This window comes from Lagopus leucura, unplaced genomic scaffold (assembly GCF_019238085.1).
Source record: "Lagopus leucura isolate 7727_CA_CO unplaced genomic scaffold, USGS_WTPT01 Super-Scaffold_100024, whole genome shotgun sequence".
In the NCBI taxonomy this organism is placed as follows: domain Eukaryota; kingdom Metazoa; phylum Chordata; class Aves; order Galliformes; family Phasianidae; genus Lagopus; species Lagopus leucura.
This window is the reverse complement of record NW_024962276.1, coordinates 9,205,231-9,224,344: the sequence shown is the minus strand read 5'-3', so window position 1 is coordinate 9,224,344 and position 19,114 is coordinate 9,205,231. Positions and strand designations below refer to the sequence as shown.

The window sequence follows — 19,114 nt, the reverse complement described above, 5'->3', positions numbered from 1 at the left end:
ACAACCATTTTTAACTGTCCATGGCAGGAACATTTCTCTAGTATTGATATTGCTGTCATGTTAGCATTGATTAATTAATATTACATGAGCACCAGAACAGAAGTATTGGCAGTGATTTAGGTTTTTAGAATTAAAGAAGAATAAGTAAAGGAATCCCTTAGAGCCACAGGTCCTGGCACCAAAAGCTAATCCTTCAGGTGTCAGTTCTCTTGCTGCAAAAAATCACAGTCCCTTATGACCACAGAACAGGAATGGGAGGTTGGTACCCACCCGTGCCTGGGCACAGCCCTCTTGGGCTCTAAAAACATAAAGGTGCAGAACCTTTTAGGAAAACAGGCACTGCTGTTTGTGGGGCAGGTTGGATCTTCAGCAAGTACATGAAAATCTGAGCTCTTCATGCACATGGAAAACAATGTGACTGAAGCAGTAAGAGATTCTCAACTTAAAATGAACAGGGGCTTTCACAACAGCAGGGACACTGAACTGCAGATGGTTTGTCAGAGTAAGGGAGAGCAGCAGACTGCAGCCACTTGCTGTTTATCGCAACGTCTTTCCTAAAATATGTCTCTTACCATTAAAAAACTTGATGATATCGGTGAAGTCCATGTTGTTATCACGGATAATCTCTCGGTAAACTTCCACAAGTGCTAAGGCAATGAAAAGGACAAAATGTTCTGAAGAGATGTGCTTTGCAGCCCAAATTACTTCCCACACTGTAAATACATCCTCGTACAACAATTCTGAATGGGAATAAACATTACAAGAGCATCTGATTATTCAAATTGACCATTTCTCCCCACCCCTCTCTATGATGTCTTTCAGGCCTTATGCAGAAAATAATTGCTTGTGATAACGCCTCCTTTTCCCTCTCCCTTTCTCCTCCAGCCAACTTCTGTCATTTATCAGTGCAGGTATGGCAACTGAAAATTAAGAAAGAGCGTAGGTGTAGTGGTGTGACTTAACCCCAAAAGATGCCCAGGTGGGCCCACGTGCTGCAGCTAGGGCTACATGACAGGCTCTGAGTCTGAGTGCATAGCAGAGGACCTCCTAGTATAGAAAGTACATTGCTCAGCAGAGTCCAACAGCTACTGAGCTGTCCCTCATAAAAACATTTTGCTACAGCCAGACATAGGTACACTCAGTTTTGCATAACTCCACAGGCATAAAACATTATTACCTCTTTTAAAGTCCAGCAGGAACCAGCGATAGCAGAAGTAAAAGTGAGTGTAATCCCCATTCTGATGCATCAGTTCAAAAAGCTCCGAGTCTAGAATCTAAAATGTGAAACATCAGATGTCGGTATCTTGTCTGAAAGTAGCCAGGATCAGAGGTGTTAGAGGCTGAAGTCTTGCGCTGCTCTTTATCAGCTGATCCTATAGTTATTCTGAGCAGCTGCCTTTATTATGCATTTGTAAAATGCCAGTGGTGTAGCTGCACCAAACCTGCCAGATGTCTGATAGATGTCTGAAATGTGTAGTACAGCCAGATAATGAGGGCGCCATCCTCTTCTCTTGCTTTTGCTTCTCAACAGAAATGCTGCAGTTGCTTTTGCTGCTTGTGTTTTCCACCCTGACTCTCTTCTTCATTAAACGAATCTCTGCTTTCATTATAAATGTAATTTTTTTTTAATTTACCACCTATGAAACCAAATAATGGCCTATCCAGATAATTCTCGCAACCAAAAACCATTCAGTAAGCATACTGTGTAAGCACAAATAAAGCTATAGTCTATAAATCTGTAATTTCTTTTTTTCCCACAAATATCAGTGTTTTCTCTTCCAAAAGCAATGTAGGAATGGATATTAATGCGACTCCCTGACTTCAGTTACAGCTGGACTGAGCCACAAATGTGAGTCCTTCCATGGTGCAGCTGCTGTAATGGAGGCAGAAGTCTGAGGAGCTCTGTCAGGTTAACCTGAACTGACATGCTGTAACACATACTCTTTATTGTGACAGCAACTGCTGCCCCCTGAGAAGCAGGAAATCAGCTTGGGGTGCATAAGTATCTTCCCCAGCTCCGAAGTACCAGATGGCCAGGAACCCATCAGCGGAGGTCCTGTCTTTCACTATGGCATCATGGCAGCCCTCAGCCTCTGAAACAACCTCAACTTCATTTAAATAGGATTCAGAAAGACTCACTTGGATTAGAGACCGCATGTTGGCAAAGTGTGTGTCCATAGCACCTCCGTTGGGGAAGTTCTGGCTCATCCTTTTCATCAGGTGGCTGAAGCAGCTGTAAGCCAGTTGGTCTGCAGATACAGTACATATAATGCAGAACACTTAATTGTTGCAAGTCTTCTGACTTCCTTGATCCAAACTAATGTACAGCAGGGCCAAAAAAAAAAAAATGCTTTGCCCCTTTTCTGTCCCCTACCCCCATCATCAGTATTTAGATGAAATGGAAGACAGTAAAATCTGGACCACTTTTCTTAGCCATGCTTCTAAACAACACAGCTTGAGGTTAAGCTTCCTTCTTCAGCAGCTGCAGGAACACGGCTGATTTGAAAGTCTAGTAAAATTTAATCTGGAAGTTGGTCATTAAGCAGGTAATCCCTGATATACTCAGGACTGTCATTTCAGCAACAACCTCACCTAGAGAAAACGCAGCTAAGAGCTTGGTTCTTCCTAATGAGCTAGCATTACTTAAAAATATGCCTCGAAAACAGCAGTTATAAAGAGGTCTCCCAAAAAATACTATGTTCCAAAAGAAAACCCTTCCTACCATTGTCGAGTATAACCATCAAAGGAGCCAGGAGGTCACACATGCCTTGGACATAACCCACTTCTAGGTGCTCCCAAACGTAACTGTAGAAAGAAGAAACACAAGAGATAACAGGATTAAAAAAATCCTCTTGCTTTGCCTACACCTCAAGGCTTTGTCTTGCATGTAAGACCCAATTCCTCTGGGAAGCGTGATGTTCCATAAAAATAATGTTAAGGTTCAGAAATTTTCTGACAATTCTGTTTTTCCAACTCATTAGTACAAAACGGCAGTACTTCTGTCTGATCTGAAGACCTCCTTCCTGTCTACTCCAGTAGATATCCCTCAACACTGCATCTGTTCATCTTCACAGGACCCCATTACAGTACAGATATATTACCTGCATGAGTAGGAAACCAAAGCCAGTGGTACATTAAGGGAACAGTCCAAAGTGGCCGATGGGCTCTGGGGTCTGTCTCATGAGACAGAAACAAGACTTCTCAAGTCTGCATTCCCAACCTGAGCCATCTGTTGTATCTACACTTTCTAACTTACCATTCCTTCTTCTTTCACACTCTTTTAAATTAGTAAATAAGATTTTTTTTTACAGGCTAATATATTTTATGGTTTATGACAGATGTGAAAAGTAATGCACTTTACAAGCTGTCCTACCTGCACATAACATTGCGGAGTTTTTCCAGATTATCAGCAGTAAAATACCAGTAATTCCGGTCACACCTCTGGACATCCTTATCAATTCTGTGCAAATTTAAGGCAACAGTGTCCAGTAATTCTATCTATAAGAGGAAAGTTCAAGTTAGATGTGCTGTTCAGTCAGATGCAGGATGTTGTATCACTTTTAGACAGATTTCATTTAGATAGTGATGATAAGCAGGGAGCATGGAGCTGTAGAAGAGTTCATGTCTTTTTCTCCTCTCCACAGCTCAGGCTTGACTCCAACTGATCACTGCCTCAGTGGCACTAAGGAGGAGGATATCCATCAGCAGTGGCTGTAACTGAGCTTTGAACAGTCCCAGGCAAAGATTCACTCTTAAGAATCAACAAACCAGAAAAAGTAAAATTATACTTAGGATTTTGGAGAGCACAGAACTACTCAATTACCATCAAAAACTAAAAATCTGAACATAAGTTCACTGGTAAGTGGCTCAAGCCTGTGCTCTTTACAAAGGGTTATGTCTAGTTCAACAGCTCCAAGAACAAAACAGAAACAGAACCTCAATTACTAATCTGTCGACAGTGATGCCAGTGGAGATGGTGGAGCCTTTAGATGTAGGTTGTTTAGTTGATTAAATGGGGGATTTCCCTTTGAGTTCAATCACAGGTGACACTGAAATCTCATAATCGGTGTCCTATCCTCCATCAAAATTTTTAGCTACTAGATCCACCACATTCTTTCCTTGCTATTCCACTCAAAGACAAGTTTTTTAGCTGTTCATCTCAAAATCTAGACAAAAATATCAGAATGCAAAGATCCTCCATTTTCCTCCCACCACACGCAGTTCTACTTTGAGACTGTCACTGTTAAATCTCATATAAGTGCTTGCCATTAAAAGAGAGGTGATGGTATGTAAGTTGTGACTTACTGTGTAAGATGCAGCACAGACAGAAGCAACATCCATTAAATAATCCACCCGGGAGCACACCTGCTCTTCTGCTACTGAGGCCTGAGGCTGCGGCACAGCTGACTTGGCTTTCTGCACAGGTGCTGTGTCTGGATCAGCCCTTTCCACGTCAGCGCTGGTTTCTTCTTCAGCCCCATCTTCAAAGGAGATGCTCTGCCCATCATCAATACTGGACAGGATGCCTGAGGCCACAGAGTAGTTCCGTGAGGATGGCAACCCAGAGTCAGGGGAGTCGAACTCTACAGACTGCTGCTCTACAGCAGCTACTGCTGCCGGTGTGTCGGCAGATACCACAGTGAAAGTTGGGTCATCTTGACATTTTGAGTCTCGTTCTGCTGAATCTGTTTCATCTACAGATATAAAGACCTTAAGGTGGATGAGGAAAGGGGAAAAAAAAACATTCAGGTAAAGCAGAGGAGAAGAGAGAAGCAGTAAACATGAATGTAGCAAATGAATCTCCAACCACAAGGGTGAAGTAACTCCATTACTCTAGTGAACAAGATCAAAAATTAATAGAGCTTCCATGCATGCAAAACTCTTCATTCTTTATACTGAAACCGTAAGTCTAAAAATAATACCAATTCATGACTTTGTGTCTGTCTCCTACAATGATATCTCACCTTTCACAATCTTCAATTAGAAAAACCTCTTAAAGCAGTAAAGCTTCACCACTTGCAACACCGACGCTAAAAGCCTGTGGCCATTCTAAGTTATCCTTGAACGGGACCAACATACCTCAGTTCAGTTTACCTAGTGTTGAAGTCAAGATTGGCCTTCAGATTACTTGAACAATGCAAATACTTTACCTCACCTTTAAAGAGAGCCTATTCTCTCTTGCCTTAGTGAAATCAGTTAACTATCAGGTTACTATTTCAATATGTGTCTGGTAACTATTTCAAGTCTGTTTTTCTGCAAAGCAAGTAGCAAATGCCCAGAGATGCTTTTGGCACAGGAACCACAGGAAAACTCTCCTTTTCAACAATGTGACTGTACTCAAGAAACTCCTTTCTTGCTTATTCACCCAGGTGTAAACTCAAGTCTGCCTTTTCACTGCTTAGCATCTTAATCTACATTGACAAAGATCCCCTCTCCCAAAATAAATTACACTCAACTTCTCAATCATGTACAGGACAGAATCAAAGATATGCTTTAACAGCAGCAGTCTTCTGCTCCTGCGCTGAATTTGAAAAAGGACCCACAAATAAGAGATCTAGAAGGCTATTTCACTACTGAGAGAAGGACCTGTAGCAGGTGAACCTTAGAGCCCCTTAGGGAGGTTCTGCTCAAGAACAGCTGTAGATTACCCAAAATACAAACCTGCTCTTTGCTGTATCACAGAGAGGCTACTGCTTTAAGCTCCACATAGGATTTAAGCAGCTCCAGACTGACGATCTGTGTGCTGTTATCCTGTGCACATATTAGCTCCCACCACACACGCACACAGCCTGCATCATACAAGTTCTGGGAAGCACTTACATCATTGCTGATGGTGGAGTCCCTGTGAATCAGCCGCTGGACATGGCTGTCAATGCTGCTGCCCGAAGAAAACTTGGCCAACGTGGCAGAATGTGATTCCTTCTCTCGCTGCTTTACGATGACCTCACAAGCCTTCCACTCAGCCATAACCTTCTGATATCGGAGAGCAATCTCTTCATCCACCTGTGGACAGACAGACTGATAGATACTGAAATGCTGGTCCCTCCTGGAAAGACAGCATTAAAAACAAACAGAAGCCAGAAGGGGAGAACTAAAGCAAATGTAATATCTCAAACAGCCTGAAGGGTCCTGAGGCCCTCTTGCTAGAGCACAAATCACTTGAAAAACACAATGACACGGGAACAGTAAGCTGTTGCAAAGGAAAGACAGTTGGTTATTTACTGCAGGGAATAAACTACCACTGAAAACGCCAGAAAAGATTAATATAAATACCTGTGTCTGATATCAACAGCACTCCAGTACTCAGGGAAGAGCTAAAGATGTCACTGACTTCCATTGTGAAACCTTACACACAAGTCAAATGCAATCTGATGGAGCAATAGCTGGCTTTAGTTGGATTATTCTTAACAGCTCTGTTTCCATTTTTTCTTTTTTTTTTCTCCTCTATTCCACCTCTAACACAGCTCTTGCAATGAATTCCAGGTCATAGGTTTGTTGACATCTGCTTGTACAGAATTACATGGTGGAACAGAGTCCTGAATAGTAGAGATCCCTGCTCACATAGCATAGTACGCTGCACATGGTCAGAGCCAACCACTCTGGTTCCTGTAGCAATAAAACTGTTTTTTGCCACTGCTGGCTTCTGCTGAAAACAAGGCCAAACCCCCCCTTGAGCTGTTAAGGACACGTAGTAATTTCACTACTCTGTCACCTGTCAAGAGTGGAAGAGAAAACACTGTTGTGAGGTGGCTCCAGGCTCTGCTGGTTGGAGTGGCCACCAGAGCATTCATGCCAAGAGCTGCAGGCTTCTTGTCACCTGAGGTAGCTGCAGAGTCATACATCAACAAAATAAAACTGTGAGTGGAAGGCTGGAAGACAGCCATGCTTTGGAGTCCCCCAGATGCTGACGGACTGCAAAAATACCATCAGAAGGCAAAGGTGATCAATCACCCATGATGACTTCAGTTAAGGACGTGAAAAGATTCCCATATGTGCTCATGTTATGACTGTTCCCTTCTTTTTCACTTAATAGGCTCTCAGATTCAACTGTATGCTTTATTTAGCATCCAGTAGTGTCCACTTCTTTGAGGTGTGTCACTGCTATTACTTATTACTGGTGTTGAGTGGCTCATAAGAATTCCAGATAAGGTTTGAAGCACTGTTGTACCAGTATGGAACGAATTCAGGAAAAATAACTGCCCGTAGGAGCCTGTATTCTGCAGTTCAATTATTTACACCTTGCAACATGTCTTTCTAAATTTACTGTAATTCCTTTTTTATATACTGACTCAGTATTTAGCTCTTCTTGTTATATCTCTCGTGTTCTAGCTGTATAAATGCATGTGCTCTACAAAGCTGGGGCTAGAATTCATGAGTTGTGGCTTGACTTCCATCTGAGCTATTCAAACAGCTCCATCTGAGGTTCACACAGACAGACACACTATCATGTAAATAGAGCAGTTATTTCAAATTAACCTGTCACTCGGTAGCATTTTGCCTTTGGAATATTAAACCGTAATAAAAGCTAACACTTTAGCTACTTAGAAAACAAAACTTGTTATGCAAATATAATTCTTATCCCCAGAAATTTGTACTTACCTGGTCCATTTCTTTTTTGGCCATGCCAAATTTATAGTGACCTAACAAGAATGGCCATACTTCCTTTCGAATCTCATGCTGTACTCCACCATAATAAACTTTTCTTAGCAGTTCCAGCTCCTTGTAATTCTGCAGCAGTTAGGAGAAAAAGAATACACCTTTATTTTCCTCAGGCATGCTCATATATAGTGAATTCCAACTATAGAGACTAATAAATCCAGTTCAATAAAGTTGTGTCTTTTATGAAAACAATCTAATTTTAATAGATTAGAGTCATCATGAGATCAATTGCTTTGGATTTCATTGATAACTTTGCTGTCATCAGAGAAACAAAAGATAAAATCGACTTCCTTCCATGAGAAGTCAGCCTAGGAAGACCAGGAAGCACCTTTGATGTTTCCTGCAAACAATTCTAAGGGATGCCATGCTCACCACACCAGCACATTGGAGCGAGTTTAATCATCATACAGGCACTCTGTGACTTACTTTTCTGTCCTTCTGGTACTTGCTCCAGACCTCTTTGGTCAGGCCCCCTGCAGCGCTGGATGGCTTGTCAGGTGGGATAATGGTGTGGTTCACTAGGGCAGACAGATGCGTTCGCACAGTTGACAAATGACGGCAGTAGGCAAGCCCTGCGGTTGGGGAGGAGGTGAACTTTTATAAAAGGAACTGTATAATATCAGCAGCCTCTTCAGGATCAAGCTGTGACATTTTAAAATTGCCACTGATGCTCCTACCTGAAATAAACTTGCATTTGTACTGTATAGAACTGAAGAATTGCGATGGAGCCAAAGATTAAATCAGTCTTACGCAGACAAGTAAAATCCAAGCTGAGCATTATACAGCAGTGTAAAGTTACACTGTCTGCACTGAGCACGGCTCCTCCCATTGCTATATTAAAACCCACAAATAACTGAGTTACCAAGCTATGATACTTGTGTCACAACCAATGTAGTGTCCTGAGCTGATCTGACTCACAATAAGTTTGTGTCTGGACTCCTTTTTAAAACACCTATTATCTTTTCTAGGTAAGTATATGGTCTCACAAGGACTGGATCTAAGAAGCTTTGCTTACATCCATAAAAGGCTCTGGAAACTATTTGCCTCTTCATGCCTTCACACAGCATCTTTAATGGAGTCCTGTGGAGACACATTATGGGAACACGTTAGGTCACAGGGACACAAACCATTGTGAACTTGCTGATCCCCATGATCTTCACATAGGGATTCTTTCGCTGTGCTGCGATTTATTTAGCTAAGGAACAACTAGAAATAAAACTTTAAAAAGCAGATTCCCACTAGAATTTTGGTTCCAAACAGATTAATCTGGTGCCTTTAGCTACAACTGCTTCAGAGCATTGTAAAGGTCATTGTCAAACTAGATGAGTTGCTGCCCTTTGTTACAGTTGCTAATTGCTTGTTAAAGATCATGCTTCTAGAGTCAAATTACATAAAACTACACAAAAACAAACAAACAAAAAAAAAACAACAAAAACACACTGCAATTTTTTTTTAAATCAAAATATGAGTCTAACTTAATAGGTTAGTTTCAACAAACTAAGTTTCTTGCTATATAACTTCATCTTTTTGGGTCAGAAATTATTTGAAAACTGTTGAACTGTTATCCTTCATCTCTGTTGCAGAAACCAATAAAACATTGCTGCTTTTAACTGTGGCACAAATTTTCCCAGTTGAGCTCTCTGCACAGCTTGCTTACCTGTCGTGGATGCAATTGCAACAGCTGGGTATATCGTAGGGAGAGCTGCCTGTTGAACAGGAGATGCATGAGGAGCCTTGGCTGCAGTGTTCCAGCTGCCACGAAAGCAAGTTTGTCCCAAAACCTTGCATCTCTATCATTTCACTGGTGTCTAGGGAAAAAAAATTAAACAAAAGAGCAGGCCATCAACTCTTACTCATCCTTCTGCCTTCTGGGCATCTTGATGGCTTCATGCTTTACTTCTTAGCAGGCTTTGAACCTTGATTCCAAAAAGCAGAGAGCACCACCTTATTTACCTCAGAAATGCTGCTCTCACTTTAACCTAAAACCAGCAGCATGCTGTGCATGTTCACTTGAGGCCAGTCCCTTCACCATTGCCCTTTTTATGCCCATGCACACATCCCAGTCCATATTTCAAGAGAGCAAAGCAAGTGCTGCATTAACAACTAAAATTGATCCCTGCGCAACGCCAGCGTTATTTATAGCTAGAAGAGATAGTTTAGCCTGATCTCCTATTGAACTCAGGTCTTACAATTTCATTTTGTAATTCCTCAAATCAGCCATGCAACTGCTAGTCCAGCTAGAGTGGAAGTTCAAGCATAAAAAGAAATAAAAATTGATTGATTCAGTTATTTTCAGAAGATGCTTCTTTCCCCCCGACTTAGAACCAGATCCTATAGCATGCAGCACAGGACAGTTCAAGCCCTACCAGTATCAATAACATATTGTAAAAGTAGGATACTCTGCAGGAAAACACACAGCGGTACAGTGCGGCTTCTCGAGTCATCACCAAAATCTATTAGCTTTCTAAACCACCTTCAGTAAGGCAACAGAAAAAAAAACCACCAGTTGCCTTTATAAAGCTTGGCTTCAGCTCTTTACCTTTTCCAGCTGGCATTTGAACTTGTGGGTTTTTTGTATTATGATAAATAAATAAATAACTGGCCTTTCAGCTCACCCATGATTAAAATTAAGGCAAATGCCATAATACTGTATGCCACTGAATTAACATTTGTAAGCAAAATCCAGTCCCCTGGGCCGTGCTTTTAAGACATACATTTGTTGGGTGGTAGTAGGGGCAAATCCAAACCATCTCATGCATTTTACATCAAGGTAGCAGAAAGCATTTTAGTAGTGCCTATTAAAAAATGGGCATAGGTGAGGAGGAAGTGGGAGTAAAACCATTTGTTAACAGAAAAAGCACAGGCTCATGCGGAAGCAGTCATGTGTAATTTCACTTCACAAAACAAAGTGTGATGAAAAAATGCTCTTCACCTTAATTCTTCAGGAAGGAGCTGAATGACCCAGTATTTATTGCAGCTTCTCATTTGGTTCAAATGAAAACAATTGGGCAAACATTTTTAGTTCTTATTTTTTGCATCCCCTCTACAGACAAGAAAAGTAGATTTTTCCAGCTTTAATTTATATATTTATATATATTTATATTTTAGAGAACAAAGAAAAGAACCCCACAGAACCTAAAGATTCAGATGAAAGGTACCAGAATTAATGAAGAATTAGAGTGAACAGCATCTTTTATTTAACTGTTGTGGTGTTATCTGTAACTTCAGCTACATGCAAAAATTGCGCATGTTGCAAAATGTAAAAGCAAATGGCCAGCAAACCTGCTACAACAGCGTTGTCATTATTTAAAAGGGATCTTGCTGGACAGACAACAGTCATTCCAGTCTATTTCAGCAAGAGTCACTACTCAAATAGCAGACACAATCCTAGCTATACCCTTAAGATTAAAAACAAAAAAAAGCAGTTATCTGACAGCCATTCGAGTAGGATGACTTAAAATTGCCTAAAGACTAAATTGTGCTCCTTACGTTTTAGGTCACAGCATTAGCCTCTTATCAGTGGATGTGGCAGTGTCAGACCTTCTTCCTTCCTGTCATCACTAACATCCAGAAGTGATCAATTAAGATACAGAGGAACTTTCTGAAACAGCATCTTTCTTCAAGGGGAACAATGTATTTTGGAGTTTCTTCCCACCCATGCCTGCAGAGAAATCTCTGTTAACTTGGGCTGGGCTTTACTGGCTGCTAAGGGTTACTCTCTTGGGATACACATGGGGTAACATACCAAGAGAATCTCTCTGCATACACATATCCTAGCTAACCAAAACGCAAACACTGCACAGATGCAAGCAGTTACAGTCTCCTAAAGGTGGTTCCATCAGACCAGGGCAATCATTCAGAAGTAAACTCATTGCTGTTGAACAGCGTGCCTTATCTTGACTCCAGATATACTGTGGTTTTGTGCAGGAACAAACACCAGAAAAAAAACCAAACATGCTAACAGTGAATGAAAAATATAGAAAAGAATCAAATTTGCAAACAGTTGCTCTCCTTCCTACTTCTGCATTTGTCCAACTTCTGACAGCTACTTTACAGCCTGATAAGAGAACTTTCTGTTCTTGCTGATAAATTCCAGTTAACAGCAAGAGGTAGCAGCTTTTGTTCTGATTGTAACAGGAGCATGCCAGATTTGGCATGCACACTCAACAGGCCAAAAGTCTGGTGGCATTGAAGCTGTGCAGAACTGGTAAGCCTAGAGGAGGGAAAGGATTTCACATGAACTAGTGGACGGGCCGGGATGACATTTGAACAACTACAAGCTTTAGAATTGTAGCTATGTGGGAGGCCTTTGGCCTTGGGAATGGATTTCATACACTATACACTCCCTCCTTTGAAGAAGCAAGGGCTTTTTAAGTCTCCAGAACCACAGTACTACATCCTGGATGCTTGTTAATGCTACACTTCTTGTGAATGTCAACATAATAGGTCTTACAAACAGCTTTAGGAAAAGAATGAGATGACAAAGTTTTGGAGGGCAGAGTCTTGCAGCTGATCACCTGAAAGCACCTAGCCTACAAATGGAAGAAATGGAATGAAACCATCCGACCACAAGAAAGCACCCATCTCCAATTTCCTCTGCATGCTCCTATACCTTGCAGAATTATCCACGCTTGTACCATCCTGGGGCTCACACTGTAACTCCCTACACTTCTGTTCTCCTTATTCTGTCTGCAGAGGCACTCTCCATTTCTGACTCGGCCCAGCACAAGCCATACTACTGTAATGGTGTCTCTCTGATCCCGTGTATGAGGCTGCCCTCCCCAGTTTGTTACACTGTACGTGAGAACATGCTCTAGCATCCAGCTTTTATGAAGGTGGGGCAAGAAGCCTCTGGAAAAAAAGATCGGTTTGTTGTGCAGCACAAATGCTCATACCAGAGGGAAGATGCTGCTGTTTCCACTTCCCATAGGTTCTGAGCACATTCACAGCCTCTCTGCAGAGACAACTTAATCTCTAGATCTCAAGGCACCGAGTGAAATGTTTTGCCCAGTAATAATGCCAACACTGTTGTATGCATCAGTGGAACGAGCTGCAATAGAGCTCTGGGACACAGAGGGAGGAGGATAAAAACCTTTCATCCTATTAGGAGCTGTGAGGTTCCGAGAGCAGATCATTGATAGCATTGCGTGCAGCTTATCTTCCTCCTCCTCATCATCGTCAACAGAGGCAGAGCGGCTGGCAGCTAAGTGGTGGTAGTTAATAGTTACTGCTCAAAGAAAATAGTGAAAGAGGAGCATAAGAAGAGAGAACTTGATTCTGCGGGAAAGCTCAAAAGGACATGTTCAGCAAAGACAAAGGGTTTGAATCCTGCCCTCCTTGAGGGCACAAGCTCCTGTGTGAGTGGGTATGAAAAATGAAGTTCTTACAGAAAAATAGCATGCTCCACCAAACACAGACTAGCTTCTGATTGTGCACAGGCTGTTCCCAGGGCACATAAGTCAGATCATGGCAGTGGAGGAAGGTCCCAGTGCCAGCCTGCAGTAGGCAACTACGCTCTTTAGCAAAACTCCATGGGAATTCAAGGCTCCAGCTTGCTCCCCTCCACCGTACCTCATCTATGCTATGGCCTCCTCTTTTCCACTCTGATACCCAGGCCAGATGCATCTGGGCAGGACACAGTCTGCTCCCAGCTCCATCCAGCACTGCAAACATGCAAGGTACAGGCTTACCTCCACAGAAACCTGTGGCAGGAGCTAGCTCTGTCCTGCACTCAACAGGCAGGTCTGTGCTGAACGTGCCCACGGAATCTGCAATCCCCTTGATTGAGGCAAAGGAAGAAGATGCTTTTGCTAGTGTGTGAGCACACGAACTTACCTGTGTCAAGTCAGAAACCCTAATAAAGCATGATTACCATTCTGGTTCAGTCCCATAGGGTGAGGAGGGTTCACAGTTGAGACTTCTGCTTTCTTAGCTGCAGTAAGTCCCAGTATAAACAGTAAATCTAAATTCCTTGTAAAATTTTAGGGTTTTTTCTTCCTGGGAAATTGTTTTTTTTTGGTTTTTTTTTTGGCTTTTTTTTTTTTTCTAAGAGGAGTGAGAGCTGTTACAGAACTAGCTCAAATGCCTTCTTGCATGTAAGGAATTTGTATTCACTGATGACATGAGGTGGTTTGGTGCTTGGGAATTCATTGTTTCCTCAGAAGGGCATTTATTTATCTACTGTTAAGTTCTTGCTTCCAAGCCAGGTAAACTCAGCCCAGGGAATTCTTTGGAGTATTTTAAGATGATTTTATGGTGTTTTTGCTTTATTTTTTTTCTAATAGAAACTTTATGAGCAAGCAGCATGGCCAATTAAAATATCCTCACTTCAAAACCAAAAATTCTCCTAGATAGTAAAACAACATTTTGGTCTCAGTTTGCAAGCCCAGGGGAGTATTTTGAAAACTTCCTCTGCAAAACACAGAGTAAATGTTACATTTCCCACCTCCAGTCCATTTCCTTGAAGAAAACAAGTTTAACTTTGTTAAGGAGACCTACAGTCTGCTGTACCTGTAAGACCACGGTTATCAGTCAGTAAAACTTTGTGGTAGATTTTCCCATTACCACTCCCTGCCCCCTAAACAGGTTTTTTTAGCTGTGGCTATTTTGTTTGTTTTTTTTTTTTTAAACAAAGCAGAACAAAGGCACTTACTGTTATCATGCTTGTGTCCTGGGTAGATAATTCTGAACACGTAGTCTGTGGAAGTGTCTTCAGCTGGCATTTCCTCCAAGTCCACTGATTTGTTGCTGTTCCGTTTTCGAAGCTTTGGAAATACCTTACCCTAGAGAAAATAATGATCTCATATGTTAATTCAGCTACCAAATACTAACAGAGCAACAAACTAACTACTTTGGATCTCTGGCATCTGAAGTCTTAAAACTAAGCTTTCTATGTTGGCAGAAAACAACACTAGAATCACAGACAGCTTTTCTCTGTGCTTAAAACACAACTTTTTCTTGCAACCCATAGAAGGTGAGCACCAGCTTTTTCAGTCCCTGACAGCAAGTATATCCCAGACCATCAGAGACTCAGTCCCTATAGCCTGCAACTAATACTGACCTTTCATATTTTAATGAGACAGCAGATTCCAGTTCAATGCTCAATGTAGCAATGAAGGTATAAACAAACTTTAAGGACAATCTTAACGCAAGTGAAACTGGACTAAATAGAGTTTTTTTGCCTTCCACTTTGATTTCCATCCGCTTTATAGTAATGCCTGGACTCTGTGGGGCAGGGTGCTGTTGCACACAGACTATAAGATCAGCCCTACCACAAGCAGCTCATCAGAAAAGGCAGTACCTTGCCCTGTTGGGACCAAAGCGGTGGCTCCAGCTGACCATGAGGCAGAAGACCATTTTCCAGACAGGAAAGAAATGCAAGGAGGTGACCTCCCTGAGGGAAGTGCAGCGGAGGTCTCTGAGTTCCATCCTGACTCACCAAGACTAACGTCCATCTGCTTTCTGCTGCAAAGGAGGACAAGGGGAGTCCACACTGTTACATCATAATCTCTATTTGTTGCTCTTACCTTCTAAGTAAGTTTTATTTATGACCACCTCTAAGTAGATAAGTAAACTTCTAAGTCACAGTATAACATAGGTGGGCTCAGTCCTTTCGACCTAAAGAAGTCCAGGATACAACAAACTGGGATGGGCCTCATGCAGAATCATTACAGTGATTCTGAACATTAGTAAAATAAATAATAAAAGAATAAGTAAGTATCTGGACATGGGCATAAGCTGACAAAATACGCATAATTTAGAATGAAAATTAGCCTAATGTATATAACAAGCTTTTTTGTCGTGAGAATTAGCAAGTCATATTTGCTGTTGTAAATTCTTCTCGTCTATTTCATTGTCACTATAAACTTATCACAAATAATGAAACCTACCCTGGGCATTCTATGATTCTATGATGATCCTCTGGGTATTCTTTCAAGCGTAATTATCTGAATTTTGCGTTCAATTTTCAAAAGCACATAAGTGAATTAGATTCTTAATTTCATTTTCCAAAATACAATGAATGAGGAACATAACTCAGCAGAGTGCTTTTGAAACTTTTACCTCTGATATTTCTCCCTCTATGGCATCTAGAGGCACCTGGTAAAGGGGAGATGTCTCAAGAGCAGGAGGTGTTCCATAGCATGGCAGTGCAAGTTCCAGTCTGGTAGGTAGGTGCTGTGGCAGGACCACCAGTGTCTGTCATCTTATGCAAACAACAAAAATCATGTTGTGTATACACCTGGCACCTGTTACTGAAACAGCCTTCTCAATGAACAAAACCAAAGGATGTTGTATTTCATGTCTGCCACCTGATTCCCTCTTCTCTAAGAAACTGCTGCAAAGCAGTGAGGCATCTGATCAGCCACTGAGATCCTGGGCAGGCACAAAGTGTTCTGGAAAGGGTCATTCAAGTGAGGCAAACAGACCTGAGCAAGAGTTGCAATTGTCCTCTAGCTAGGACTCCAGGTTTTAACACCCATATGCCTGGGCTGGTATGGTATAACTAGTTGTGTTAATGGCACGGAGGGAAAGTGATCATCCAAGTGGCTTTCACGTATTTTAAAGCAGTATATACAAACTGTCTTTTAAAATAGGCTTTTAGTTCTAAAGGTCCTTTAGTTCACACACAATTCAAATCTGAGTCCAAATAAAACTTCTGTATTTTCATTCTTTGCTCTGTGATTTTGACTTAAAGCTCATAGTAAGGAAAGCAATGGAAGACTTTTCTTCAGCCCCCTCTCTCTAAAACGAGCAGGATGGGCTAGTCAGAATTCTATGGGCAGCTGGTGGCTTGGTGTTACAAGCACTCCATTTCTACTGAGGCTGACAATCCCACTGACAGAAGTTGCTTTTTTCCCCGTCATTTTGTAACAGTCCATGGATCGAGGCTCATGCTCACAGAACCAACACATCTACATTTAATAACTGGTGCTGACAGTTTCCCAGAAGTACTTTTCTGCACAGATGACTCAGAAAAAAACAAAGGGCATAGAAAAAACAACAAAGAAAGCAAGTGACAACTGGAGCACTGTTAGGCAGAGAAGATCTTACCAGGTTTTCACTGAAGACATCTGAAGAAGAAAAATGGTCTGCCTCCTTTTGCATTAAATCCCTAACAAGCACCGTATAAAATGGTAGCAGCATTAGCAGCATTAACATTAATCTGGCAGGCAGGGGCTTTGAGGGTACCCCCACGAGAACTTTATGCTTACGTTGTTGATGGCAGTGGATGCAGACGATCTGGCTGAGCGGCACGATTAACGCGTAGTCCCAGTAAACGCTAAGAGAAAAGGAAAAAGTGCAAGACAATTTTTTTTCTGCATTCAGGAGTGCTTGTAGTTCCAAGCATGCAATAAAGAGAATTTGCTGAGTTAAAAACTGCTGCTAAATGTGACCAGCTGAGGTAAATCAACAGTCAAGTAAAAAAACCAAAGAACTAGTACTCCATAGTAGGTACACCTGGCACCAGCCTTTTCAGAATGGCCTTTTTTTGGCCCCCTTCCCACTCCCACCTCCCCAGGTCAGAACAATGTTCTGGTTAACATTAAAACACACAGGGCACAGACTTTATGGTAGGCTTGTAGCTGGGTTTCAGGGCAGCAAGTTCACTTATGTCTTGCACACATTATTGCTGGGGCTCAGGCTTACAGATTAAACACTAGAAACAGCTCTGAACCTTTCTGAGAACAACCTCTACAACTTAGTATCAAAAGCAACAGTAGAGGGCTGTTCTGAAGCCCTTCAATTAAATCCATTTTGTTATACTTATGCCATTATTGTCAATATGCAAAGAAATAAACACCACAAATGCTTCCAGTCTTTTTCTGAATGCAGTGACTACCTTTTCTCCAGCTCTGAATCTCCAAGGGTTCCATTCATTAGCTGATTTGGAGTCCATTTTAATGTCAAACTGTCTGCTGACTGGTGAAGTGAGAGATATCCAGGAATCGCCTCCAAATCATCCTTCTGTTTGCAGAAATAAACGGAAAAAGATGATTCAAGTGTACACACAGCTTTTTCTTCTTCTCCTCTTGTTTGTTCACCCCTCCACAATTCTGAGATTTTAATTCCAACCCTCAGCCCACTAAGTTTGGCCACATTCTGTACATGTCAGACTATTTTCATTTGGCCTAATTACACTTCAACATCCCAATCCTTCACGACTCTGTCATCCATGCATTTAAATCTTGAGTGCAACAAACATTTTTCTGAGTGAACGCAAGAAATAAGATTTAGCATGACATAGTGATGGAGCACTGAAGAGACAAGACACTGAACTATCAGCTTTGTTCTCAATGGATACTACATTATGATATTTATATCTTTTTGTCAGTGATAATGAAGTCAACTTCACAAATTCAGTAACAATGATCATACCGAATCACATATAAAATTAGTAGAGAAAGATGGAAAATTTGGCATCACTGCATACATATCCTTTGTTTCTCTAGTTGCCAGATGACAGAAGTTTCCGTTTCAGTTCAGCTCCCTTCACCTTTGCAAAATGCTTTCCTTGCAGACAAGACACAACCTTAGGCTCTCATAAATGCACAGCTCATTCTGTTTCTCCTTCCATGATGAAATGAGGACCACAGAGATCTAGACTTCATATCTGGGCTTGCTGCACTGGATAGGTTATTGTGACAGTCAATCCTCCAAAGTATCTTTAAAGCTTACTAAGTTTCAAGTCTGAATTCACTTATATAAAGATGAAAACCCCCATTCACCAAATCCTTTCAAGCTGCTTATTTAATGCAACTTAATCTTCCGAATCAACTATGATTTTTTTGTTCTTTAATTGCCTTCAGTGTCCCCCAGGAAAATCTCCATAACTTCTCCAGGGACTGAGGTTAAACCAAGAGGTCTGTAGTTTTCCAGGTCCTCCTCTTGGGCCTTCCTTGTAGATGAGTATAACACTGGGTAGCTTCCAGTCAGCAGGAACTTTTCCTGACTCCCATGATTTTTGGTAAACAGTTGAGGAGTCCAGATATAACATCTGCTAATTCCCTCTGTAGTTTGAAGTGAATCCCATCAGGTCCCTTGATCTTACAGAACTGGTCCCTTACAATCTCTGTGACCACACATGGAAAGTCACTGCTCCCCAACTTCTGAAGTCGCAGATACGCAGCAGCTGTGTGTATTGGCCCCAAAATCAGCGTACTTACGGGCTGGACTAAGACATTGTTTTTTCCATATAGGAGATGTGTTCTGGAATTCTGGTGCAAAGATTCCACATACTCTCTTGCTGAAGCAGCAAAGCGATCTTCTGATGTGCTGCCACTTGAATGTCGTTTCCGGATCTAGCAAATACACACACACAGAAACAGTCAAGGCAGATCAGGCAGGATGGGAATGGCTCTACTGACAGCTCCATTCAGAGCAGTTTCTGGGCTGGAATTTCTGGAGCCAAGAAACCTTGCAGAAATTATGCAGGCTGCTCCTCATCCCTGGCCAA

General features: G+C 41.7%; 1 protein-coding gene across 5 annotated transcripts in view; it reads right to left on the bottom strand.

Annotated features, from left to right (window-relative positions):
* Window positions 1–19,114, bottom strand: part of SGSM2 (small G protein signaling modulator 2) — a 43,443-nt gene that overhangs the window by 2,772 nt on the left and 21,557 nt on the right. The window contains exons 7-23 of one of the 5 annotated variants that reach the window (XM_042879706.1): window positions 18,825–18,959; window positions 17,501–17,625; window positions 16,872–16,939; window positions 14,960–15,123; window positions 14,312–14,441; window positions 12,752–12,886; window positions 9,317–9,467; window positions 8,675–8,739; window positions 8,086–8,231; window positions 7,600–7,728; window positions 5,821–6,003; window positions 4,306–4,710; window positions 3,374–3,498; window positions 2,723–2,805; window positions 2,140–2,249; window positions 1,178–1,274; window positions 573–740 (exon numbers count right to left, since the gene is read on the bottom strand). In XM_042879706.1, coding sequence (XP_042735640.1) covers window positions 573–740; window positions 1,178–1,274; window positions 2,140–2,249; window positions 2,723–2,805; window positions 3,374–3,498; window positions 4,306–4,710; window positions 5,821–6,003; window positions 7,600–7,728; window positions 8,086–8,231; window positions 8,675–8,739; window positions 9,317–9,467; window positions 12,752–12,886; window positions 14,312–14,441; window positions 14,960–15,123; window positions 16,872–16,939; window positions 17,501–17,625; window positions 18,825–18,959 — 2,419 coding nt within the window. The remainder of the gene's footprint in view (window positions 1–572; window positions 741–1,177; window positions 1,275–2,139; window positions 2,250–2,722; window positions 2,806–3,373; window positions 3,499–4,305; window positions 4,711–5,820; window positions 6,004–7,599; window positions 7,729–8,085; window positions 8,232–8,674; window positions 8,740–9,316; window positions 9,468–12,751; window positions 12,887–14,311; window positions 14,442–14,959; window positions 15,124–16,871; window positions 16,940–17,500; window positions 17,626–18,824; window positions 18,960–19,114) is intronic. The other 4 variants (XM_042879708.1, XM_042879707.1, XM_042879709.1 and 1 more) reach the window with 4 other exon arrangements.